The sequence below is a fragment of the Hyla sarda genome, chromosome 11 (assembly GCF_029499605.1).
Source record: "Hyla sarda isolate aHylSar1 chromosome 11, aHylSar1.hap1, whole genome shotgun sequence".
NCBI classification, from domain to species: Eukaryota; Metazoa; Chordata; class Amphibia; order Anura; family Hylidae; genus Hyla; species Hyla sarda.
Window position 1 is genome coordinate 4,927,472 of NC_079199.1, and position 19,158 is coordinate 4,946,629.

The window sequence follows — 19,158 nt, forward strand, 5'->3', positions numbered from 1 at the left end:
CCCCCTGGGTCTCCTCCATAGTGGGGTCCCCCTGGGTCTCCTCCATAGTGGGGTCCCCCTGGGTCTCCTCCATAGTGGGGTCCCCCTGGGTCTCCTCCATAGTGGGGTCCTCCTGGGTCTCCTCCATAGTGGGGTCCTCCTGGGTCTCCTCCATAGCGTTTCGTTTCATTTAAATGTGGACGGATAGTTTGCGCTGACACTGATGCTCCCTGAGCCTGCAGGACAGCTTGAATATCTTTGGAACTTGTTTGGGGCTGCTTATCCACCATCCGGACTCTCCTGCGTTGACGCCTTTCATCAATTTTTCTCTTCCGTCCACTCCCAGGGAGATTAGCTACAGTGCCATGGGTTGTAAACATGAGATTGTTGATATTTTTCCACAATTTTGGTTCCCAAGTCCTCAGACAGTTCTCTTCTCCTCTTTCTGTTGTCAATGCTTAGTGTGACACACACAGACACACAATGCAAAGACTAAGTGAACTTCTCTCCTTTTTATCTGCTGTCAGGTGTGATTTTTATATTGCCCACACCTGTTACTTGCCCCAGGTGAGTATAAAGGAACATCACATGCTTGGAACAATCTTATTTTCCCACAATTCTGAAAGGGTGACAATAATTTTGTCCAGACCATTTTTGGAGTTTGGTGACATTATGTCCAATTTGCTTTTTTTCCTCCTTTTTTGGTTTAGTTCCAATACACACAAAGGGAATAAACATGTGTATAGCAAAACCTGTGTTACTGCAATCCTTTCCTGTGAGGAATACTTCATTTTATAGAGAAACATCAGGGGGGACAACGGCCATGACTATAAGTCTGCTGCAGTTGTGAAACTACAGCTCCCAAGACTACAGCTCCCAGCTCCCCTAAAAAGTACAAGGTGCTGCGGATGCTTAGTGCCTGTGTGGCCGCCATCTACTTGATAGGACCTATAGCTGCACAATAACCAGAATACTCAAGTCCCAGGGAATTTAGTATGTGTGAACATCTCAGCTGAGCGTGCATATAAATCCCATATGAAGGGCGAGGTGCTGCAGATGCGTAGTGGTGTGTGGCCCGCAGTGCTCTGCAAACTGTGGCTGTAGAGCAGTTGTGAAACTACAGCTCCCAAGACTTGCTGCGACTTCTAGTTGTACAATAACCAGAGAACTCAAATCCCAGGGAATTTAGTACGTGTGATCATCCCAGCTGAGCGTGCATAGAAATCCTCTATGAAGGACGAGGCGCTGCGGATGCTCATCGGGTGTGGGGCTGCCATCTATAAGCACTCAGCAGTGCTCTGAAAGTTGTGGCTCTACAGCGGCCAAGACTTGCTGGGACTTAGGGAGGGTTCACAATACGATTTTGTTATACGGTTTCGGCATACGGTTATACGGTTTCATAAAAAAAACATATGCAACCGTACAGAAACCGTGCCCATAGACTTCCCATTTAAAACTCTATGCACCATAATGTATACGGTTGAATAATGTATATAGGTAAAAAACCGTATTAAACTGTAACTGTAAACTATACTTTTTTTTTTTTTTTTTTTTAAACATGGGAGTCAATGGGGACCGTACAGACCTGTAAATGCGTACGGTTCCCTCCGGTTTGCACCATACGGTTTTTGACTTTTCAAAGTTGTGAAAACTTGTGAAAAGTTAAAAACGTATACAGATAATAATTTGTACACACGTTTTGATAGTTTGGTCAGGTTTTGAGGAATCCGTCAGGTTTTGCGCTATTCCAGTAAAAAAAATTTTTTTTTCTTCATATCAACTGGCTCCAGAAAGTTTAAGAGATTTGTACTGCAGCTACATCTGTGTGCGCCATTGTCCATCCCAGTTTTTCCCCAATCAAGGTGCCTCCAGCTGTTGTAAAACTACAACTCCCAGCATGCCCGGATGGCCTACTAGTGAACCCTATAAACCCATAGACAGTAATGCATTAATAAGACGTCACCTTTCCTGCCGCCATGAGGGACAGTGCGAACTGGTACCAGAGGTGGAACTCCTCAAATGCGAACTTCATGGCTCTCTCCAAGCACTGCCGGAGGAAGGAAAGAGGTTAGAGCCGCTCCATACTGTGATATTAGAGGAACAGGAGGGGGCGACATCACAGCGGACCCCTGACTACCCCCCAGGAAGACCCTGTGAATCTACTGAAGTCATGGGGGGGGGGGGGGGTCACATGCTTCACTCTCCCCTGGTATCTTATAACCCCCCCCCGGCCGTACATGACGTATATTTCATCTTCACATTTCTTACAGTCCAGGCGACCACAACTTCTACTGATCAGAGGGTCCTGATAGATTCTAGGCCACAAATGGTAGCAAAAAACTACCCCTCCTGTTAGGACCACAGTTATTCCCCCTGAGCTCCCAATACACACGCATGATCGATTCAGCAGAGTGCGCAGGTGTAGGTGAGAGAAGAATAAGCTGGTGCCAGAATCCTCTCCCCCCCCCTCCCAAACTCCTCTCTCCTCCCCCCCCCCCCTCGACTCCTCGGGGGTGGAGCGGGAGCCTGTATACACTGGGGGTGGAGCGGGAGCCTGTATACACTGGGGGTGGAGCGGGAGCCTGTATACACTGGGGGTGGAGCGGGAGCCTGTATACACTGGGGGTGGAGCGGGAGCCTGTATACACTGGGGTGGAGCGGGAGCCTGTATACACTGGGGGTGGAGCGGGAGCCTGTATACACTGGGGTGGAGCGGGAGCCTGTATACACTGGGGGTGGAGCGGGAGCCTGTATACACTGGGGGTGGAGCGGGAGCCTGTATACACTGGGGTGGAGCGGGAGCCTGTATACACTGGGGTGGAGCGGGAGCCTGTATACACTGGGGGTGGAGCGGTGCCCTTTAGGGCGAGGGTCGTGTTCTGTACCTCGGAGAGCATTTCGTACTGCCCCCTCCGCCCCAGCGCGATGGTCAGCAGGTCGTACACCACCGAGGCGCTCTGCAGGCTGATGATCCGATCGTTTTTATGTTCTGGGATCCGGCTTAGCACCGCGTCCCTGTTGGCCTAAAACAAGATCACACGGCTTTCAATACATGTCACTTACATCGGTCTCTGGGAAAGCTGGGTGAAGCCCAATATGGCTGCCATCACAACTCCACTGGGATGGTCACCCAGCTTTTCTTTATTCCTTAACTGCAAGATGCTTAGTACTGCCATGATGGCTGCCATACAACTGTACCCCAGTGGGGGATGTGATGGCCGCCATATTGGTTGTCACCCACCTTTTCCACAAGTGGACAGAACAGATAGGGAGAATCAAGAACAACATGTTTCATTGGTCGAATTCTGTCATATATGTCTGTAAAGCTCTTGGGTGAGAAGAGTCACATGACCAAGTGACCCCCCCCCCTGACCTCCACGGTCATTACCTGGATGGACACCAAGTCTCCCCCGTTATACAGAAGCGGGCGCAGTCATGTCTGTTTATAATCTGCCTCCCGCCCCCACCCAAACCATCCGGGAAAACAGCAGTTGTCATGGAAACCTAAATGTAGGAGTCTATTAAAAGCAGATCCGAAAAAACTGTGAAATACTTCAGTCCGGACGGGGAACCGAGCACAATCCATCGCCAAATTCCCTAGGATTTCTGCTTCCTGTCAGTGAACGAATACACTTACATTCATTCACTGACAGACCTGATCTATTACTTCTCACAGCTGAGGGGCTTGTTACAATGTATCTGTGCACACAAGAGCTATCACTGTTACACTGTATACAGCGGCTGTGAGCAATACAGAAGGAATGACCCCCCCCCCTACCAGTCACATACAGCCCCCCCCCCTTACCAGTCACATACAGCCCCCCCCTTACCAGTCACATACAGCCCCCCCCCCTTACCAGTCACATACAGCCCCCCCCCTTACCAGTCACATACAGCCCCCCCCCTTACCAGTCACATACAGCCCCCCCCTTACCAGTCACATACAGCCCCCCCCTTACCAGTCACATACAGCCCCCCCCCTTACCAGTCACATACAGCCCCCCCCCTTACCAGTCACATACAGCCCCCCCTACCAGTCACATACATCCCCCCCACCAGTCACAGTCACCCCCCCCCTTACCAGTAACATACAGCCCCCCCCACCAGTCACATACAGCCCCACCACCAGTCACATACAGCCCCCCCCCACCAGTCACATACAGCCCCCCCTTCCAGTCACATACAGCCCCCTCTACCAGTCACATACACCCCCCTCTACCAGTCACATACACCCCCCCCCTACCAGTCACATACACCCCCCCCCTACCAGTCACATACACCCCCCCCCTACCAGTCACATACAGCCCCCCCTTCCAAGTCACATACAGCCCCCCCTTGCCAGTCACATACAGCGCCCCCCTTGCCAGTCACATACAGCCCCCCCTTGCCAGTCACATACAGCCCCCCCCTTGCCAGTCACATACAGCCCCCGCTACCAGTCAACCCCCCCCCACCAGTCACATTCAGCCCCCCCCCCCAATGAGTTACCATGAGCCCCGCTACCAGTCACATTTAGCCCCCCTTACCAGTCACATCCAGACCCTGCTAGCAGTCACATCCAGCCCCCCCAACAAGTCACAATGAGCCTTGCTACCAGTCACATCCAGCCCCCAAACGAGTTACAATGAGCCCCGCTACCAGTCACAATGAGCCCCGCTTCCAGTCACAATGAGCCCCGCTACCAGTCACAATGAGCCCCGCTACCAGTCACAATGAGCCCCGCTACCAGTCACAATGAACCCCGCTACCAGTCACAATGAGCCCCGCTACCAGTCACAATGAGCCCCGCTACCAGTCACAATGAGCCCCGCTACCAGTCACAATGAGCCCCGCTACCAGTCACAATGAGCCCCGCTACCAGTCACAATGAGCCCCGCTACCAGTCACAATGAGCCCCGCTACCAGTCACAATGAGCCCCGCTACCAGTCACAATGAGCCCCGCTACCAGTCACAATGAGCCCCGCTACCAGTCACAATGAGCCCCGCTACCAGTCACAATGAGCCCCGCTACCAGTCACAATGAGCCCCGCTACCAGTCACAATGAGCCCCGCTACCAGTCACAATGAGCCCCGCTACCAGTCACAATGAGCCCCGCTACCAGTCACAATGAGCCCCGCTACCAGTCACAATGAGCCCCGCTACCAGTCACAATGAGTCCCGCTACCAGTCACATCCAGCACTTGCCTACAGCTTACATATACAGGCTCCATACACCCCTCTGATCAGTGTCACCAGTATCGGGGGGCTCTTACCATGGACTCGCTGATCAGCAGCAGCAGCAGCGCCTCTTCTGTGTTCTCTTGAGGACAAAAAATACTACAAAACAAATGTGAATGTAAAGAATAAAACGAAAACAACAATGTAACCACCACAGAAGAGAATGCGGACAGTAGCGCTGACCTCTCCCCGGAGTAGACCCGCGGCCTCCGGCTCAGTGCGTAGCCTTTAGTGTTGAGTCCCTGCCGGAGCGGGTCGTCTAGGGGCGACTGGTTGGGGGGGTCCTCCAGCGGGTTCCAGTAACTCTGCTCGCACATTCCCCGGAGCAGGATCTCCGCGAGCTGCCGGGCGATCGTCTGAAACAGAGAAAGTCAAATAAAATGTGGGAAGCGGGAGGCCATGTCCGGATGACAGGCTCCTCAGGGGGGCGCTGCACTCACCATGCGCAGGTTCTGTGTGGTCCGCGTCTCCACCGCTCTCAGGATCTCCCGGAATCGGCCCACTCCTCGGGTCAAGTTCCTAGGTGAAGAAGAAGAGACTCCATTACTCCAGATCAGAGTTTCCCAACCAGGGTGCCTCCAGCTGTTGCAAAACTACAACTCTCAGCATGCCTGGACAGTCGCTGGACAGTCACATCCACCCCCCCCCCCCATCAATCACATCCACCCCCCCCCAATCAATCACATCCAGCCCCCCCATCAATCACATCCAGCCCACCCCATCAATCACATCCAGCCCACTCCATCAATCACATCCAGCCCACCCCATCAATCACATCCAGCCCCCCCATCAATCACATCCAGCCCCCCCCCCATCAATCACATCCAGCCCCCCCCCCATCAATCACATCCAGCCCCCCCCCCCCATCAATCACATCCAGCCCCCCCCCCATCAATCACATCCAGCCCCCCTCATCAATCACATCCACCCCCTCATCAATCACATCCACCCCCCTCATCAATCACATCCACCCCCCATCAATCACATCCACCCCCCATCAATCACATCCACCCCCCATCAATCACATCCAGCCCCCCCCATCAGTCTCATCCAGCCTCCTGATTAGATCAATGTTTTCCATCCAGTGTGCCTTCAGCTGTTGCAAAACTACAATTCCCAGCATGCCCGGACAGCAGACGGCTTTCACAGCACAGACCTGAGGAATGATTTCCCGTGTCGCCATAACACATCTCACGACTCGCTATTGATTTTAATTTGCCGCCGTCTATGAAGCGTCGAGGCCGTTTCGTTCATTTACAGCTAATTTATGTTCCTGCCATTTTACATGGCAGAAAATTAACCCCTGAGAAGCCGGCGATGGCGGGCGGCTGTGTCCCAGCGAAGGAGAAAAGATCACCGCGGCACTTCCAGGGTTAACAGCGTCCTGCTCCTGCAGGCGACACTGATGAAGTAATAAAGCGTAATCCATCAGGAGCGGAGACGGATCGGTGCAGGTCCCCGCAGGAGCATCAGCCGCCTAATAACCGTCCATCTTATTATTGCACCGTAAATACCAATCTACCGCCATCACAGCCGCGACAATTGTCATTATTTCTGTAAGGATCAGATGTGCGCTGGATTGTATATAGACCCCATATAGTAGTGTCCAGTACATTGTATATAGACCCCATATAGTAGTGTCCAGTACATTGTATATAGACCCCATATAGTAGTGTCCAGTACATTGTATATAGACCCCATAGAGTAGTGTCCAGTACATTGTATATAGACCCCATATAGTAGTGTCCAGTACATTGTATATAGACCCCATATAGTAGTGTCCAGTACATTGTATATAGACCCCATATAGTAGTGTCCAGTACATTGTATATAGACCCCATATAGTAGTGTCCAGTACATTGTATATAGACCCCATATAGTAGTGTCCAGTACATTGTATATAGACCCCATATAGTAGTGTCCAGTACATTGTATATAGACCCCATATAGTAGTGCCCAGTACATTGTATATAGACCCCATATAGTAGTGCCCAGTACATTGTATATAGACCCCATATAGTAGTGCCCAGTACATTGTATATAGACCCCATATAGTAGTGTCCAGTACATTGTATATAGACCCCATATAGTAGTGTCCAGTACATTGTATATAGACCCCATATAGTAGTGTCCAGTACATTGTATATAGACCCCATATAGTAGTGTCCAGTACATTGTATATAGACCCCATATAGTAGTGTCCAGTACAATGTATATAGACCCCATATAGTTGTGTCCAGTACACTGTATATAGACCCCATATAGTAGTGTCCAGTACATTGTATATAGACCCCATATAGTAGTGTCCAGTACAATGTATATAGACCCCATATAGTAGTGTCCAGTACAATGTATATAGACCCCATATAGTAGTGTCCAGTACATTGTATATAGATCCCATATAGTGGTGTCCAGTACAATGTATATAGACCCCATATAGTAGTGTCCAGTACAATGTATATAGACCCCATATAGTAGTGTCCAGTACAATGTATATAGACCCCATATAGTAGTGTCCAGTACATTGTATATAGACCCCATATAGTAGTGTCCAGTACATTTTATATAGACCCCATATAGTAGTGTCCAGTACATTGTATATAGACCCCATATAGTAGTGTCCAGTACATTGTATATAGACCCCATATAGTAGTGTCCAGTACAATGTATATAGACCCCATATAGTAATGTCCAGTACATTGTATATAGACCCCATATAGTAGTGTCCAGTACATTGTATATAGACCCCATATAGTAGTGTCCAGTACATTGTATATAGACCCCATATAGTAGTGTCCAGTACATTGTATATAGACCCCATATAGTAGTGTCCAGTACATTGTATATAGACCCCATATAGTAGTATCCAATACAATGTATATAGACCCCATATGGTAGTGTCCAGTACATTGTATATAGACCCCATTTAGTAGTGTCCAGTACATTGTATATAGACCCCATATGGTAGTGTCCAGTACATTGTATATAGACCCCATATAGTAGTGTCCCGTACACTGTATATAGACCCCATATAGTAGTGTCCAGTACATTGTATATAGACCCCATATAGTAGTGTCCTGTACATTGTATATAGACCCCATATAGTAGTGTCCTGTACATTGTATACAGACCCCATATAGTAGTGTCCTGTACATTGTATACAGACCCCATATAGTAGTGTCCAGTACATTGTATATAGACCCCATATAGTAGTGTCCAGTACATTGTATATAGACCCCATATAGTAGTGTCCAGTACATTGTATATAGACCCCATATAGTGGTGACCAGTACATTGTATATAGACCCCATATAGTAGTGTCCAGTACATTGTATATAGACCCCATATAGTAGTGTCCAGTACATTGTATATAGACCCCATATAGTAGTGTCCAGTACATTGTATATAGACCCCATATAGTAGTGTCCAGTACACTGTATAAAGACCCCATATAGTAGTGTCCAGTACACTGTATAAAGACCCCATATAGTAGTGTCCAGTACAATGTATAAAGACCCCATATAGTAGTGTCCAGTACAATGTATAAAGACCCCACTATATAACTCTCAACCTGTGACCTCCCACATGATCAGCAAAATCCCCTCCTGAAATACTCTGTGCTGCGCCGCCATCATCCACCATGGACACATCAGCGCTCGCGGTGTGATCTCCGGCTCAGCGCAGTAATCACTTCACAGGTCGATTTAATAGGATTGAGACCTGAAATGAACTTGTAATCCGCAGCGACTGACCGGGTCCAGTTATGAAACCACATGACCGCTCACCCCGACCGCAAAAGAGAGACGTTATACTGAACTGTAATAAACTGCGGCAAAAGTGCGAACCCAGGAGCGGCGGAGCCCAGATACAAGTTAACCAGCGCAGACCCAGTCATCAACAACATGAGCCATAAATGGGACGGCGACAATATACAGCTGAAGGGCAAAACCCCTATAAAGTGCATTCCCACAATAAGCCTGCAGGGGGCATTAACGTACGAGTTCACAAACATAGAAGTCCACAAGTGAACAGTCACCAGCCGAGCGCTCTGCGGCGAATCAGTCAGGAGGGGTCACCGAGGTCACCGAGCGTCGAACGATGTCCTAACATAACGTTATTTGTCAGCTAATCAGAAATTATACCGATAATCCGATTTATGTCAGGTCAGAGATTAACCCGACCTCAGATAACACCGCGCGACACAGACACCTGCACCCAGATGAAGAGATCAGCGCTATATACAGAGGCGGCATATATAACCGTACATAGATTACATACTATCATACTACAGCTTCATACAGGTCACAGAGGGCAGTATTATAGTAGTTATATTCTTGTATATAGGAGGCAGTATTATAGTAGTTATATTCTTGTATATAGGAGCAGTATTATAGTAGTTATATTCTTGTATATAGGAGCAGTATTATAGTAGATATATTCTTGTATATAGGAGGCAGTATTATAGTAGTTATATTCTTGTATATAGGAGCAGTATTATAGTAGTTATATTCTTGTATATAGGGGCAGTATTATAGTAGATATATTATTGTATATAGGAGCAGTATTATAGTAGATATATTCTTGTATATAGGAGGCAGTATTATAGTAGTTATATTCTTGTATATAGGAGCAGTATTATAGTAGTTATATTCTTGTATATAGGAGCAGTATTATAGTAGTTATATTCTTGTATATAGGAGCAGTATTATAGTAGTTATATTCTTGTATATAGGAGGCAGTATTATAGTAGTTATATTCTTGTATATAGGAGGCAGTATTATAGTAGTTATATTCTTGTATATAGGAGCAGTATTATAGTAGTTATATTCTTGTATATAGGAGGCAGTATTATAGTAGTTATATTCTTGCATATAGGAGCAGTATTATAGTAGTTATATTCTTGTATATAGGAGCAGTATTATAGTAGTTATATTCTTGTATATAGGAGCAGTATTATAGTAGTTATATTCTTGTATATAGGAGGCAGTATTATAGTAGTTATATTCTTGTATATAGGAGGCAGTATTATAGTAGTTATATTCTTGTATATAGGAGGCAGTATTGTGGTAGTTATATTCTTGTATATAGGAGGCAGTATTATAGTAGTTATATTCTTGTATATAGGAGGCAGTATTGTGGTAGTTATATTCTTGTATATAGGAGGCAGTATTATAGTAGTTATATTCTTGTATATAGGGGGCAGTATTATAGTAGTTATATTCTTGTATATAGGAGCAGTATTATAGTAGTTATATTCTTGTATATAGGAGCAGTATTATAGTAGTTATATTCTTGTATATAGGGGGCAGTATTATAGTAGTTATATTCTTGTATATAGGAGCAGTATTATAGTAGTTATATTCTTGCATATAGGAGCAGTATTATAGTAGTTATATTCTTGTATATAGGAGCAGTATTATTGTAGTTATATTCTTGTATATAGGAGGCAGCATTATAGTAGTTATATTCTTGTATATAGGGAGCAGTATTATAGTAGTTATATTCTTGTATATAGGAGCAGTATTATTGTAGTTATATTCTTGTATATAGGAGGCAGCATTATAGTAGTTATATTCTTGTATATAGGGAGCAGTATTATAGTAGTTATATTCTTGTATATAGGAGCAGTATCATTGTAGTTATATTCTTGTATATAGAGGGCAGCATTATAGTAGTTATATTCTTGTATATAGGAGCAGTATTATAGTAGTTATATTCTTGTATATAGGGGGCAGTATTATAGTAGTTATATTCTTGTATATAGGAGCAGTATTATAGTAGTTATATTCTTGTATATAGGAGCAGTATTATAGTAGTTATATTCTTGTATATAGGAGCAGTATTATAGTAGTTATATTCTTGTATATAGGAGGCAGTATTATAGTAGTTATATTCTTGTATATAGGAGCAGTATTATAGTAGTTATATTCTTGTATATAGGAGAAGTATTATAGTAGTTATATTCTTGTATATAGGAGCAGTATTATAGTAGTTATATTCTTGTATATAGGAGCAGTATTATAGTAGATATATTCCTGTATATAGGAGAAGTATTATAGTAGTTATATTCTTGTATATAGCAGTATTATAGTAGTTATATTCTTGTATATAGGAGCAGTATTATAGTAGATATATTCCTGTATATAGGAGAAGTATTATAGTAGTTATATTCCTGTATATAGGAGGCAGTGTTATAGTAGTTATATTCTTGTATATAGGGGGCAGTATTATAGTAGTTATATTCTTGTATATAGGAACAGTATTATAGTAGTTATATTCTTGTATATAGGAGCAGCATTATAGTAGTTATATTCTTGTATATAGGGGGCAGTATTATAGTAGTTATATTCTTGTATATAGGAACAGTATTATAGTAGTTATATTCTTGTATATAGGGGGCAGTATTATAGTAGTTATATTCTTGTATATAGGAGCAGTATTATAGTAGTTATATTCTTGTATATAGGAGCAGTATTATAGTAGTTATATTCTTGTATATAGGAGCAGTATTATAGTAGTTCTATTCCTGTATATAGGAGCAGTATTATAGTAGTTATATTCTTGTATATAGGAGCAGTATTATAGTAGTTATATTCTTGTATATAGGAGCAGTATTATAGTAGTTATATTCTTTTATATAGGAACAGTATTATAGCAGTTATATTCTTGTATATAGGAGCAGTATTATAGTAGTTATATTCTTGTATATAGGAGCAGTATTATAGTAGTTATATTCTTTTATATAGGAACAGTATTATAGTAGTTATATTCTTGTATATAGGAGCAGTATTATAGTAGTTATATTCTTGTATTATAGGAGCAGTATTATAATCATTTTATGACTGTATATAGGGATCAGTATTGCGCTATAGAGGCGACACTCTCTTTTGAGGTCGCCCCCTTTCTTACACTGTTCATTACTCGGCGGTGGACATTATGAGCACAGATGACCGTCAGGGTTAGACTATGAGATCTGTGTTCTGCTGTGACACATGATGAGACCTTCACAGTAATAATTCAGGATATTTCCTTCGGTCGGTGACTAATGTTATTATCAGTAAAGTACCAGGAGGTCATCAGAGTCCCAGATAATTATATACAGAACCATAATAATGGTTTCCGACAATTCCCGATAATAACATTGAGTTTGCTGATGGCTTCTGGGAAAATCATCATTTATCTCTGCGCTGGCCCCAGCCGCCTCCTTCACACCCATATTATGGGTTCAGTCTCTGAAAATGGAAGAAGCGATCGGGAACATTTGATGCACAAGACCAGTGATCCCAAACCTGTCGCTCTTCTGGTGTACTACAACTCTCAGCATGCCCTGACAGCCTGGGAGTTATAGGTGTTAAGGGAATGTTATGTGTTATACTGCAGCTCAACTTCACTGGGGTTGAGATGCAATACAGAACCCTACCTGTGGACCGGAGTGGCAGTGTTTAAAAAAAATATATATATAAAAGCAGCCATATTTCTCTAATGCTAGACAACGCCTTTAAAGGGGAACTCCACTGGAAAACATTTTTTTAATCAACTGGTGCCCCAAAGTTAAATAGATTTGTAAACTACATCTTAATCCTTCCAGTACTTATCCGCTGCTGTATGATACAAAGGAAGTTCTTTTCTTTTTGAATTTCCTTTCAGTCTGACCACAGTGCTCTCTGCTGACACCTCTGTCCATTTTAGGATCTGTCCAGAGTAGGAGCAAATCCCCATAGCAAACCTATGCTGCTCTGGACAGAGCAGGAGAGGTTTTCTATAGGCAGTGGTGTCAGCAGAGAGCACTGTGGTCAGACTGAAAGGAAATTCAAAAAGAAAAGAGCTTCCTGTGGAGCATACAGCAGCTGATGAGTACTGAAAGGATTAAGATTTTTTAACATAATTCATTTACACATCTGTTTAACTTTCTGGCACCAGTTGATTTAAATTTATTAATTTTTTTTCCAGTGGAGTACCCCTTTAAAGGTTGGCTCAGCAGAGAGCAATGAACCCGCAAAAATGAAAGGACTCAGCGTCCCATCAGGGCTTCAACACCGGACCCCTCTTCTTGTACTACCTGGACCCCCACTTCCCCAACACACCAATAATGTTCTTGCAGGGACAAGGATGGTGACACTTTCTAGTATTCACCCCGTCTTTTTGGCCCAATCATTTCCTTGCTGCAGTGACGTCACTATAGCGCTTGCTCTTGGGTTGCCATGGTGACAAGAGTTCACTTCTTTGCATGCGACTTCCTGTCACGTGACAATCACTCAAGTGGAGGTCGGATGACAGGAAGTTCCGGTTATAGACGAGTTGGTTGATGCTACTGTGACAACCCCCAGAGCGAGCGCGATACTTAAAGCAGCACAGAGGAATGGGGAGGAGTTTCGGCATCACGTCACACACACGGGTCAGCGCGCACACCGAGGAGGGAAGAGTAATCCTCAATTTCAAAACTTGGAGTGAGCCCTTAAAATGGAGACATTGGGGGGAGATTTATCAAAACCTGTCCAGAGGAAAAGTTGCTGAGTTGCCCATAGCAACCAATCAGATCTCTACTTTCATTTCTAACAAGGCCTCTGCAAAGTGAAAGAAGTGATCTGATTGGTTGCTATGGGCAACTCAGCAACTTTTCCTCTGACAGGTATTGATAAATTTCCCCCATTGATACAATGTGATAGAAAATGCTCAGACACTAGGGACCCTATAGCTCTCATACTGTTGCAAAACTACAACTCTCAGCATGCCCGGACAGCCGTTGGCTGTCCGGGCATGCTGGGAGTTGTAGTTTTGCAAAGATGACTAACTCACGGTATCAATCGCTTAAAGGGGTTATGCAGGAAAAAACTTTATATTTATCAATTGGCTCCAGAAAGTTAAACAAAATTGTAAATTACTTCTAGTAAAAAAATCTTAATCTTTTCAGTACTTATGAGCTGCTGAAGTTGAGTTGTTCTTTCCTGTCAATGTGCTCTCTGATGACACCTGTCCCGGGAACTGTCCTGAGTAGAAGCAAATCCCCATCGCAAACCTCTTCTACTCTGTGCAGTTCCCGAGACAAGCAGAGGTGTCAGCAGAGAGCACTGTTGTCAGACAGAAAAGAACAACTCAACTTCAGCGGCTGATAAGTACTGAAAGGATTAAGATTTTAAGTAATTTACAAATCTGTTTAACTTACTGGAGTCAGTTGATTTTTATATTATATATATATATATATATATATATATATATATATATATACACACACACACACATACATATATACATATATATATATATATATATATATATATATATATAAGTTTTTTTCCCTGGCATACCCCTTTAATCAGTCCTGTTACTAAAGGGGAAGGAAACAGAAGTATCACTACCTAAAAGCGTTTGCAACCTGAAAGTGTAAGTACAACGTTGCTGAAGCGGCAGGACGCACGTTAAAAAAAAAAACTGCCGGCAACTCGGTGACCCGCCGATAACGCCAGAAGTTTATGGATTTACCCTTAAGCCCCATAGACTTGAATCGGACTTTCAAGAATTTTGTAGATCGCTCGCTTTAACAGCGGGGTCACAGAGTTTCCGGAAGTTTTATATGTGCGTCCTGCAGCCACCGCCACAGCAGCAACATTGTAGTTACACACGAAAAGGCAAAAGAAAAAAATAAATCAGCAAAATTTTAAAGAAATCCCTGAACGCTGGATAATTCCTCTCCAAGGTTTGAAGTTGTGTAAAATGAATACAGATTCATCTTCTCTATTCATTTTATTAATTTTTTTATATTTGTGGGGGGGGGGGGGGAGGTTTGAAACTATAAAGCGGGAGAGGTCACCGAGTCAGACTCCTAATGAGTCATTGGAATACCAGGGTTAATGCGATCACATGACACAAGTCTAAGGGGGGAGGGTCTCTAGATGAGCGACACGGAATGGCGGTAATACGTACTGATCATCGTCGTGAAAGTTTATCCTGCAGAAAAACGTTACAAACACAAAAAGATAAAAAAAATCTGCAAAAAGACAAAAATAAATAAATAAGTGAACCCCTCCCCATTATAACATATAGGTGACATACCGCCGGACCCTCGGCACCACTCACCCGTTCTTGAAGTAGAGGACGTGCGCTCGCTGCAGCCCGGTCTCCAGGAAGAAGCTCATCTCCTGGTCCGGGGCGGCTGGACCCGGCTTCGGGCTCCGGTTCTGAATATTTGCTGCTGCGGCCTGAGGAGTAGAGGAGATAGGATTATCATGGCGGACACGGATGGATGATGGATGTCCGGTTCCTTCGGTTCTGCACCCATTGAAACCCAATAATCTGGGGGGTGGGGTAGTCTCCTGCAGTGCCGGCTCCTTTAAGAACACATTCACATTGCTGCCTCTAACTATCCTCAGAAGACTCCGGAATCATTAACAACCGGATCAATACAGAAGTATAACTCCCAATATGACAGGAGCCGGGGACACATGATGAATTACTGATCACATCCCCCATAACTGCAGGGGAGACAATACACAGGTGACATATAATTATATACATAATATATACACAGGTGACATATAAATATATACATAGGCGACAAATATATACAGAATATACAGTCATGGTTGTAAATATTGGCACCTCTGAGATTTTTCTCAAAAATGTATTTCTCACAGTACAATGCGACCCAAAATCCATTGGTAATCCTCAGATTTCATGATGTCTTGTACACATTCAAGGCCCCCAGTGCCAGAAGCAGCAAAACAACCCAAAACATCACTGACCTCCACCATATGTCACTGTAGGTTCTGTGTTCTTTTCTTTGTAGGCCTCATTCCGTTTTCGGTAAACAGTAGAATGATTTGCTTTACCAAAAACCTCTATCTTGGTCTCATCTGTCCACAAGACGTTTTCCCAGAAGGATTTTGGTTATTCAGGTTCATTTTGGTAAAATGTAGTTTTGTTTTATGTCTCTGTGTCAGCAGTGGGGTCCTCCTGGGTCTCCTCCATAGTGGGGTCCTCCTGGGTCTCCTCCATAGTGGGGTCCTCCTGGGTCTCCTCCATAGTGGGGTCCTCCTGGGTCTCCTCCATAGTGGGGTCCTCCTGGGTCTCCTCCATAGTGGGGTCCTCCTGGGTCTCCTCCATAGTGGGGTCCTCCTGGGTCTCCTCCATAGTGGGGTCCTCCTGGGTCTCCTCCATAGTGGGGTCCTCCTGGGTCTCCTCCATAGTGGGGTCCTCCTGGGTCTCCTCCATAGTGGGGTCCTCCTGGGTCTCCTCCATAGCGGGGTCCTCCTGGGTCTCCTCCATAGCGGGGTCCTCCTGGGTCTCCTCCATAGCGGGGTCCTCCTGGGTCTCCTCCATAGCGGGGTCCTCCTGGGTCTCCTCCATAGTGGGGTCCTCCTGGGTCTCCACCATAACGGGGTCCTCCTGGGTCTCCTCCATAACGGGGTCCTCCTGGGTCTCCTCCATAGTGGGGTCCTCCTGGGTCTCCTCCATAGCGGGGTCCTCCTGGGTCTCCTCCATAGCGGGGTCCTCCTGGGTCTCCTCCATAGTGGGGTCCTCCTGGGTCTCCTCCATAGTGGGGTCCTCCTGGGTCTCCTCCATAGTGGGGTCCTCCTGGGTCTCCTCCATAGTGGGGTCCTCCTGGGTCTCCTCCATAGTGGGGTCCTCCTGGGTCTCCTCCATAGTGGGGTCCTCCTGGGTCTCCTCCATAGCGGGGTCCTCCTGGGTCTCCTCCATAGTGGGATCCTCCTGGCTCTCCTCCATAGTGTTTCATTTCATATAAATGTGGACGGATAGTTCGCGCTGACACTGATGCTCTCTGAGCCTGCAGGACAGCTTGAATATCTTTGGAACTTGTTTGGGGCTGCTTATCCACCATCCGGACTCTCCTGCGTTGACACCTTTCATCAATTTTTCTCTTCCGTCCACGCCCAGGGAGATTATCTACAGTGCCATGGGGTGTAAACTTCTTGATAATGTTGCGCACTGTGGACAGAGGCAAATCTAGATCTCTGGAGATGGACTTGTAACCTGGAGATTGTTGATATTTTTCCACAATTTTGGTTCCCAAGTCCTCAGACAGTTCTCTTCTCTTTCTGTTGTCCATGCTTAGTGTGACACACACAGACACACAATGCAAAGACTAAGTGAACTTCTCTCCTTTTTATCTGCTGTCAGGTGGGATTTTTATATTTCCCACACCTGTTACTTGCCCCAGGTGAGTATAAAGGAACATCACATGCTGGAAACAATCTTATTTATCCACAATTTTGAAAGGGGACAATAATTGTGTCCGGACCATTTTTGGAGTTTGGTGACATTATGTCCAATTTGCTTTTTTTCCTCCTTTTTTTGGTTTAGTTCCAATACACACAAAGGGAATAAACATGTGTATAGCAAAACCTGTGTTACTGCAATATATATATATACAGAGGAGAGGAGATCTATATATATACACAGAGGAGAGGAGATCTATATATATATACAGAGGAGAGGAGATTATATATATATATATACAGAGGAGAGGAGATCTATATATATATATATATATATATATATATATATATACAGAGGAGAGGAGATCTATATATATATACACACACACAAAGGGAATAAACATGTGTATAGAAAAACCTGTGTTACTGCAATATATATATACAGAGGAGAGGAGATCTATATATATATATATATATATATATATACAGAGGAGAGGAGATCTATATATATATATATATATATATATATATATATACAGAGGAGAGGAGATCTATATATATATATATATATATATATATATATATACAGAGGAGAGGAGATCTATATATATATATATACACAGAGGAGAGGAGATCTATATATATATATATATATACAGAGGAGAGGAGATATATATATACAGAGGAGAGGAGATCTATATATATATATATATATATATATATATATATATATATATATATATTTATATACAGAGGAGAGGAGATCTATATATATATATACAGAGGAGAGGAGATCTATATATATACAGAGGAGAGGAGATCTATATATATATATACAGAGGAGAGGAGATCTATATATATATATATATATACAGAGGAGAGGAGATATATATATACAAAGGAGAGGAGATCTATATATATATATATATATATATATATATATATATATATATACAGAGGAGAGGAGATCTATATATATATATATACAGAGGAGAGGAGATCTATATATATACAGAGGAGAGGAGATATATATATATATACAGAGGAGAGGAGATCTATATATATATATATACAGAGGAGAGGAGATCTATATATATATATATACAGAGGAGAGGAGATCTATATATATACAGAGGAGAGGAGATCTATATATATACAGAGGAGAGGAGATATATATATATATATATATATATATATATATATATACATACAAAGGGAATAAACATGTGTATAGCAAAACCTGTGTTACTGCAATCCTTTCCTGTGAGAAATACTTCATTTTATAGAAAACTTCAGGGGCGTCTACATTTACAGCCATGACTGTATATACACAGGTGACATAGAAAATATACACAGTATACGTGTAATGAGAATAATAATAAGAGTCTATTAGAGAAAGGGCCGCAGGGTGACTCAGTACTATTTATTGAGATGATTCTTTCTATTGTTCTCAGTTATCTGATACTAAATTACAGTAGAAAACTCAATGTCTTCCTTGTTATCAGCCGCTCCTCTTATAACGCTCCAGTACTGATATAACCTCTATATATTACATCATATGTGATGATATCAGCCGCTCCTCTTATAACGCTCCAGTACTGATATAATCTCTATATATTACATCATATGTGACTGATATCAGCCGCTCCTCTTATAACGCTCCAGTACTGATATAATCTCTATATATTACATATGTGATATCAGCCGCTCCTCTTATAACGCTCCAGTACTGATATAATCTCTATATATTACATCATATGTGATGATATCAGCCGCTCCTCTTATAA

At 43.6% G+C, this 19,158-nt stretch overlaps 1 protein-coding gene across 1 annotated transcript in view; it reads right to left on the reverse strand.

Annotated features, from left to right (window-relative positions):
* TTC7B (tetratricopeptide repeat domain 7B) overlaps positions 1–19,158 on the reverse strand; it is a 159,847-nt gene that overhangs the window by 95,952 nt on the left and 44,737 nt on the right. Inside the window, 6 exon segments of the mRNA XM_056546155.1 lie at positions 1,943–2,026; positions 2,865–3,002; positions 5,234–5,297; positions 5,382–5,554; positions 5,639–5,717; positions 15,273–15,394. Of these exon segments, the coding sequence (XP_056402130.1) occupies positions 1,943–2,026; positions 2,865–3,002; positions 5,234–5,297; positions 5,382–5,554; positions 5,639–5,717; positions 15,273–15,394 (660 nt within the window).